General features: G+C 51.9%; 1 protein-coding gene across 1 annotated transcript; it reads left to right on the forward strand.

Annotated features, from left to right (window-relative positions):
* Positions 1-70: 70 nt before the first annotated feature.
* PTPRA (protein tyrosine phosphatase, receptor type, A) lies at positions 71-6,780 on the forward strand (the record flags this gene model as incomplete). Its single annotated transcript, XM_010179600.1, has 10 exons — positions 71-237; positions 1,087-1,222; positions 1,960-2,109; positions 2,233-2,326; positions 2,777-2,853; positions 4,208-4,342; positions 4,951-5,076; positions 5,530-5,681; positions 5,939-6,074; positions 6,675-6,780. Coding segments are annotated over 10 exons (1,248 nt in total), but the record flags the coding sequence as incomplete, so codon positions are not given.
* Positions 6,781-8,952: the final 2,172 nt, after the last annotated feature.

An 8,952-nucleotide genomic window follows, 5' to 3' on the forward strand; every position in this document is an offset into this window, starting at 1 on the left:
TCCTCCCAGCTTGGTGTCATCAGCAAATCTGAGTATTTATCATGAACCTGAACACACGTTTCCCCTTCAGGTCGGGGATGTCACGAACAAGAAGCCCCAGCGCCTGGTGACTCAGTTCCACTTCACCAGCTGGCCTGATTTCGGGGTCCCCTTCACCCCCATCGGGATGCTGAAGTTCCTGAAGAAGGTGAAGACGTGTAACCCCCAGTACGCAGGAGCAATAGTTGTGCACTGCAGGTACGTCCTGGTCACGGCCGACCTCTGCCTCTCCTGGGTGGCTTGAAAAGCATCACCTATTTAATATTAAAAGGATTTTTGTTTCTGTTAGGACTTTTTTAACCATTTTCATTTAACTTTCCCATGTTAATGGGGATGTTCCACATGGGAACATGTCAAAAAATGCATCTGAATTGAAGGTACTCATGGGAATGGGGTTACCACTTGTGTTGAGTGGGCTTTGGATGCCAGGTGAGCCGAGCTTAACACCACTACTGGGCTACAGTGGCATCTCCTTTGAGTCTTTGCTGCCCTGGGCACAAAAGGACAACATCCCTTGTTGTGAGAAGGCAATGCTCAGCTGAGCCTGCCTGAGAGCAGGAACCATGGTGTTTGACCTCACGTGGAGTCATTTCAGGCACAGCAACAAGTTTTGGGGAGCCACAGAGACTTTCCATGGGAAAACCTCATGATTAAAGGCAGAGATGATCACATTTGCAACCTCCCAGGTCCATCCTTCCTTCTCCTTCTCAGGAGACAGGTGACAAAAGAGATTGGTCTTTCCATAGCATCTGCTGACCTCCTCTTTCATCTTCTCCTTAACGGTTGAGTTACCAGCACCAAGACAAGACTTCCCCATGAGCAAACTTTCACAGCCCATAAGGACTCTGGAAGCCATGGTTGGCTTAGGCTTTGCTTTGGCTCACCCCGCTCCGGTTGTGACGCTTGCTGCAGATGCATCTCATCTCCAAAACCAGATTTTGCTATTTACTCGGTGCTAGGAAGCATCTGGCTCGCTCCTGGCCACTCTACAAGGGATCCTAACACCATGACTACTGCACTGACCGCTTGTCCCCTCTGCTCTTTCAGCGCCGGGGTGGGACGCACGGGCACTTTCATCGTCATCGATGCCATGCTGGACATGATGCACGCCGAGAGGAAGGTGGACGTTTACGGCTTCGTGAGCCGCATCCGGGCTCAGCGCTGCCAGATGGTACAGACAGATGTGAGTGTGCTGCTGCTGCTGCCCTTTCTTTTTGGGCTTTGCTCGCTGGAGTTAGATTTCAGTATCCAGCCTGCAGCAAAGCCTACGTGAGGGTTGAGCATCATCCCTCGTTTTGGAAGGATGCTGCTTCAGATGAGCATTTCACTGAGTCCTGCTCTTTTTAATCCCCTTTATAGAATTAGAGAATGATTTAGGTGGGAAAAGAGCTTTAAGATCATTGAGTCTAATCATTAACCTCACACTGCCAAGTCCACCACTAAACCATGTCCCTAAGCACCACATCTCCCCATCTTTTAAATCCCTCCAGGGATGGGGACTCCACCACTGCCCTGGGCAGCCCCTTCCAGTCCTTGACAACCCTTTCAGTCAAAAATGTTTCCTAATATCCAGTATAAACCTTTCCTGGCACCACTTGAGGCCTTTTCCTCATGTCCTATCACTTGTTACTTGGGAGAAGAGCCCAGTCATCCCCTCGCTATCCCCTCCTTTCAGGAGCTGTAGAGGGTGATGAGGTCTCCCCTCAGCCTCCTTTTCTCCAGTCTTGGAGGAAGTTTTGTGTCACGTAGCAAATAAGTTCCCCACCCCGATACAGCGGCAGAAAGGTTGTTACCCACTTTTCTGGGGTCTTGGAGGGGTGCCACATGCCCAGTGAACACAAGTGGGCAGTGGGGTGGTGGGTTCACTGCCAGCTTGTGCATGGAGTGGAGGCTGATGGCTTCTCCCTGCAACCCTTGCAGATGCAGTATGTGTTCATATACCAAGCACTTCTGGAGCACTATCTCTACGGTGACACAGAGCTGGAGGTGACCTCCTTAGAGATCCACCTCCAGAAGATCTACAACAAAGTGCCAGGGACCAGCAGCAACGGTCTGGAAGAGGAGTTCAAGGTGAGCGTGGTTCTTCACCTGGTGGATCTGCTCGGATGGTGCTGGGCTGCGGGGACCACCGTGCGCTTTCCTGGCGTGGGATGGCTCTGAAAGCTGCCTCTGCTTTCGTTCCTTCCTCTGCAGAAGCTCACTTCAATCAAAATTCAGAATGACAAGATGAGAACGGGCAACTTGCCGGCAAACATGAAGAAGAACAGAGTGCTTCAGATAATTCCATGTAAGACTTGCTTGTCTGCCTAAAAGTACACCCGGTGGGTGAGGGGGCTGTTTGGTTGTGGGGACAGGAGTTAAGCTGGAGAGATGGGCCAACGGAGACCTCCTGATGTTCAACAAGGAGAATTGCAAAGTCCTGCCCCTGGAGAGGAACAACCCCAAGCGCCAGTATGTGCTGGGAGCACTTTTTGGCTGTGAGGGTGACCGAGCACTGGCACAGGTTGTTCATGGAGGTTGTGGAATCTCCATCCTTGGAGATACTAAAGCTCCACCTGGACAACCTGGGCAACCATTTCTGGGTGGCCCTGCTTGAGCAGAGGGGTTGGATGAGGTGTCATCCAGAGGTCCCTTCCGACCTCAACCCCTGTATGATTGTGATGGCCACCCATGGTTATCAAGGAGTGATGCTTTGAACGTGTCCCCCAAAACTCAGATCATTTCACTTCTGTTTCAGATGAGTTCAACCGAGTAATCATTCCAGTGAAGAGAGGTGAAGAGAACACGGACTACGTCAACGCTTCCTTCATTGACGTGAGTCTCCTTTCAGCTCCTTTCCACCTTCTGCATATGGAAACTCTTTACCTCACGCTGCTTCCTATGGAAAGGCTTTGTCCCAAAATATTCCTTCTCTGGGTTTTGTAAGGCTCTTTTCACTTTGTCACTGGATGGTGCTGGTTTCTTTCTCCAAGAAACCCCTCTGTGTACACAGTTTCCTTGTGTCCCACGGATGGTGGGAAGGAGCTGGAGTCAGAGCAGAGCCTCCAAATCCTGGCCTCCCTTCTGCAACTCTGGGCCCTGATGATGGCTTTGGAGGAGCGGATGCACGTAGCTGTGGAAATGATTGCTATACAGCACTGTTCATTTGGTCAGAAAACATCCCCTAGATTGGGTAATGGTGCAATACACGGATCCCAAAACCCCTGAGAAAAACCAGGTCAATCCCATTACACCTGGCTGGGTGGCAGAAGGAGGCGAGGCAGAGAGGTTAAGTGCTTTCCTCCCTCCGAGGAGGAGGTAAGTGATTGCACATCCTTTTCTCCCAAGTAATCCTGTTGACTCCAGGGGGACATCTCCGATGAGTATTGATCTCCCTGCCCTGCTCTTTTCTACCCCAATTTCTATTTTCATCTCCTAAAGACAGTGTTGGGTGGGTTGTTTTTTTTTCCCCAAAGGGCTATTACTGCCATGGGTTGACCCAGTAAAACCCAGCATCTTCCCAGTTCTAACATCCCAAATTAATTGCTCCCTGAATTCTCCTTTGCTGGGTTCCCATGGGGTTGCTCTGGCTGCGTGAGCATCCGACTCAACGCGGCCAGGAGCAGCCGCCTTGTTCTGCGCCGAGATCAGAAAGCTTAAATGTCACGGAAGCAATTTTGGCCGAGGATTTAATTTCCTGCCTCTGCTGAACTTTGCTCAAATGACGAGCTCCAAATGACGAAGCGTCTTTGGTCACAGCCTGCAGCGAGGGCGCAGGGGAACGTCGGAGCCGTTTCGGAAACAGAAGCACTTTGTGGTTGTGGAAGAGCCAGAGTCAACCAGACTTACCTTACACAATGGTTTGGGTTGGAAGGGGCCTTAAAGATCATCTGGTTACATCTAGTTTTGCTTACTGCTTCCAAAAATCCTCAGTAAAATTCATAGCTAAAGTACTCAGAGCTTAGGCAAGGCTCTGCTGCAGCGCTTGGACTTTGCAACGTCGCTTAGAAGTGCTGGAAACCCAAATCTTTCTGCCCCAAATGGATGAGGCCGTGCAGGCACAGGGGATATGATTCACATGGACAGTCATGATGCTCCCAAAAATTCCCCAGACTTGGTAACCCACCCGTGCCGACTCCTGGCATCCGGGCGCTGCCGATTCAGCACTGAGCCTGTTCTCGCGTTGCAGGGTTATCGCCAGAAGGACTCCTACATCGCCAGCCAAGGACCACTGCAGCACACGATAGAGGACTTCTGGAGGATGATCTGGGAGTGGAAGTCCTGCTCCATAGTGATGCTGACCGAGCTGGAGGAGAGAGGCCAGGTGAGTACCAGCAAAATAAATCAGTGCGACCCCTTAAAATCTCCCAATGGCCCCGACGCTGCCAGTGCTGTACGCATTGGGTGCTCTGTCACCCTTTCTGTAGCAAAGCCACACAGGAGACATATTTCACCCTCTGCTTCTGATGCGGAGAATCCAAATGTTGGTAGACCCAGAGTGGGAAGATGTTCAATAAACCAAGCTCTGGAACTCTGGTTCTCAAAACACCTCTGGGTGCAGTGGGTGTCTTGTCTCTGAAGCAAGCCCATGAAATGGTGACAGGAGGGGTAACAGGTTTAAACTGGAAGAGGGGAGATTCAGACTGGATATTAGGAGGAAATTCCTCCCTGTGAGGTGGTGAGGCCCTGGCCCAGGTTGCCCAGAGAAGCTGTGGGTGCCCCCTCCCTGGCAGTGCCCAAGGCCAGGTTGGCCGGGGCTTGGAGCAGCCTGGGCTGGTGGAGGTGTCCCTGCCCATGGGGGTTGGACTGGGGGGGCTGTGAGGTCCCTCCCAACCCAAACCATGCTGTGAGAATGGAGAAGACACAGCCTATTCAAGCCCATAGGAAGAGTATGAGGTCCTCACCCTGTGTCCTCCTGTGATGCTTTCTCAGGAGAAGTGTGCCCAGTACTGGCCATCTGACGGCTCCGTGTCCTATGGAGACATCACTGTGGAGCTGAAAAAGGAGGAGGAGTGCGAGAGCTATACGGTGCGGGACCTGCTGGTGACGAACACCAGGGTAAGACTCTGACCTTCTCCCCATGAGGAGCTCTTGGTGCTGCTGACTTTGACTTCCACCAACCCTTCCTGATGTTTATGGTGTGTGGTTCCTCTTGCAAGTGCTGGATCTTCCCTGTGGCATCTTCAGCTCCATCATCTCCCCGCCATCCCAAAGTAGTGTCCATTCCCTGCAATCCCACCTTCTTCCCTACATTCTCCGACCACCCTGAGGGTTCCTGTCCTGATGATGGCTCTGTTCTGCTGCCACCCTCACCCCACCCCTGCCTTGTCCCTGTGCCCACACCCAAACTCCCTCCTGCTCCCCGTTCCCCACATCCTGCCCTGCTCCATGCCACGGGAGTGGCTTCCCTCCACAAGCAAGGGGGTGTTTTTCCCAAATCCCAAAGCTGGTGAGTTTCTCGGTACAGTTCTCCCACCAACTTACTGACCTCGAGCTGTGCTCTCCCACCAGGAAAACAAGAGCCGACAGATCCGGCAGTTCCATTTCCACGGCTGGCCAGAAGTTGGGATCCCCGGGGACGGGAAGGGAATGATCAACATCATCGCGGCCGTGCAGAAGCAGCAGCAGCAGTCTGGCAACCACCCCATCACTGTGCACTGCAGGTAAAGCCCGGCTGGAGCAGGGCTCGGCCACCCCTCCAAGGGGTCCTGCTCTACAAGAAGCTTTGGAGATGGTTAAAGATCCCTCAGAAGATTTGGGCTGAGCAGCAGCAGCCCGGGCAGTTGTGGTCTGGGGTTTTCCTGAAGCAAAGAGGCCTCAGTCCTGTAGAGCATGTCCTGGCTAACCTGGGAGATGGTGGGGCAGGACGTTGAGCAAAGCCAATGGTGGTATCCTTGACCTTCTGGTTTCTCTTTGGCAGCGCCGGAGCAGGAAGAACAGGCACCTTCTGTGCACTGAGCACTGTCCTGGAAAGGGTGAAGGCAGAAGGGATTCTCGACGTCTTTCAGACGGTGAAGAGTTTAAGACTACAGAGGCCGCATATGGTGCAGACACTGGTAAGTGAGGGCACCCCACGCTCCTTCTGCCACCCCAAACCTCAGCAGGTAGGGGCTGGGGGCTCAATGCTGAGCCAAAACATCCTCAGTTGAAGGTTTTCTCTGTCCATGAAAGAGCAAGGGATGGAGGTGGATCAGGAGGTGTCTCCCTTTCCTTCTGTTAGGACATCTGGAAGATGCTGAAGGCATCAAGCCCCTTTGAGCACCGACACAAGCTGCAGGAGCCTCCTTGGAGGCATCCTCAGCCATGTATTTATGGGCTCCAGGAGCCTGGAAACCCGTCCTGGAGCAGCTTGGGCAGGACTAGATGAGGTCTTGCGAGAGGGGTTTACAAGGATGCTCGGGGCTTTAGAAAAAAGCCTTTTGGGGGTCAAAGTAAGAGCTTAGAGAGGGGAAAGCAGAGTTTCTTTTGCTGATAAACCCCGGTATTTGGGGTCACAAAGGAGGTGGGACCTTCTCATGGATGAGAATCCAGTTCCTGCCCTCGATGGGGGCTGAGGGCACCTGCCCACGCTTGGTCCCAGGTAACCACAGACCGCAAAGCATCAAACTGGGGGAGTTTTCTTGGTCTTAACGCTGTCCTGTCCCCAAACCCCGCAGGAACAGTACGAATTCTGCTACAAGGTGGTGCAGGAATACATCGACGCCTTCTCAGACTACGCCAACTTCAAGTGAAGCCGCAAATAAACCACAGCAAAAAAAACAACAACCCAACAGCAACAACAACAACAAAACTCCACGCCCCGAAACAAAATGACAGAAGAGTTGCCTTCTTTAATATTTTGTAATATTCTGTTTGTTAATATACCCCATCCACCCCCCTCCCCCCCAAAAAAAAACAACTATGTGTATATATCTTAACTGTTTTAGAGGTTGGTACCATAAGCTTCATATTAGCTGGAGATTTTATATGTAGCAAAGTGTTAGTGCAGATACTGTTGGCTCCTTTTTTTCCAATGTTTTATTGGGGAATTAAATAGCGTGATGTTTGGATTAATATTGTCACACCATCTCTCTCTGCTGGAGAGTTGCTGCAGGTTGGTATTTTGTTTGTAAATCTCTTTTTTTTTTTCTTGAGGGAGTAAAGCCTTTTTACAAAAAAAAAACCAGAAAAAAGCTATGCTGGATCTCATCTGCAAACAACAAAAATACCCCAAAACGCAACCCCAGAAGCTTTTCCGACCCTGCAGGGAAATGGTTTCACATTTTACTGTGGGTCGGCTCTTTTTTTTTTTTAAAAAAAAAGGAGAAAAAGAAACAAAAAAGCTCATTCTGTGTGTGTGTATGTCTACAAATATCCTCATTTTGGTATGGAAAGCTAAATGTTTCCTCCTCAGGGGCAGGTCGCCGCGTGCTTTGGAAACTGCAGTGACCGTAGCAGCGACCGCTGGGATTTCAACCCAAAAAAAAAACCCCAAAACCCAGAAAACCACAAGGGGTTTTGCTCCCTGAAGGAAACGTCCATGTGTTTGACACCGGATTTTGGACCCGACGCAGGGGTCATCGCGGTGGGTGGTCATGGTGGCCCTGCCACCCCCAAAGGTCCCTTCCAGGAGGGAGCCGTAGCCATGGGATCAGTTTGGCTGGAGGAGAAGCAGCTCCGTGTGGTCCAAGCTCTGTGTTCGCAGTCCTGTGTCTGTTCCCTAATGCCACCCAGACCCGTCCCTCCTCTTGCTCTGTAACAGCACTGAAGGAGGAATTTGGAGCCATCTCACATTGGTGATGTGCTATAGGTTTTTGCCTCCATCCTTAGACCAGGGGACCTCCATCCCTTGATTTCCTTCCAGCGTCTTAAGAGATCACAGCATCACAGCAAGGTTTGGGTTGGAAGGGACCTCAAAGCCGCCCCATGGACAGGGACACCTCCAACCCCCATGGGCAGGGACACCTCCACCAGCCCAGGCTGCTCCAAGCCCCGGCCAACCTGGCCTTGGGCACTGCCAGGGAGGGGGCACCCACAGCTTCTCTGGGCAACCTGCGCCAGGGCCTCACCACCTCACAGGGAGGAATTTCTGCCCAATATCCAGTCTAAATCTCCCCTCTGCCAGCTTAAAGCCATGAGAAGGGGGTCACTGCTAAAGCAGTCCCATGTATTTAAAGCTGAGGGAGATCCTTCTCCAGCCTGGGGGTGCTTTTGTCACCTTCCTGACAAATTTGGGGGATTTCCTGCTTTGTTTTTTCAATGGAGGCTCCATCATGGAGATGAATTTGCCTTACCAGAGCAGGAGGCAAAAAATGGCTAATTTGTATTGTTCCCCTCCCAGAAGAAGGAAAATATAAAGAAAGCCTAATGCTGGTGATGGGCCAGGGCACAAGGAGAGTCCCAAGGGCCACAAAAAGTCCTAAAGAAATGTCCTGAGGACCCAGGGGTGCAACGCTTCCCTGTTATAAAGATATGGTTGGTGTGGTTTATTTTAGTAGGGTTTTATTGTTATAAAGAAGTGTGAGGTGCAACACCCACCCTGTTCCTCCTGCAGTCGAGGAGGCCGTGCCCTGGGTCACAAGGCAGGGAAAATCAGGTTGAAATTTGGGAGATCACAGGAGAAGACACCCCATGAGTGGGGGTATCTGCGTTTTCCAGCCAGGAGAACTTTCAAGGGGGATGGGGGGGCTCAGTGGGCCACACAGGCAAGGGGACCCCCCCCAGCACCCCAAAACACCCCCTCAGAAATGACCTCTCTGCTGCCATCATCCCCACCTCACCACCTGCCCCCCCTCCCCAAAACCCCAACACCATAACTCCATTAATAAACTGATTTGGGGGGGCTTTTGGCCAAAGCTCTCATGCTCTGAAGTGTCCTGACCCCCCCAAAAATGGGGATGCTGCTGGGATGGGGGGACACAGACCCCCGTGAGCGCCGCTGTCCCTCCACCCGCC

This window comes from Mesitornis unicolor, unplaced genomic scaffold, assembly GCF_000695765.1.
Source record: "Mesitornis unicolor isolate BGI_N332 unplaced genomic scaffold, ASM69576v1 Scaffold23372, whole genome shotgun sequence".
NCBI lineage: Eukaryota > Metazoa > Chordata > Aves > Mesitornithiformes > Mesitornithidae > Mesitornis > Mesitornis unicolor.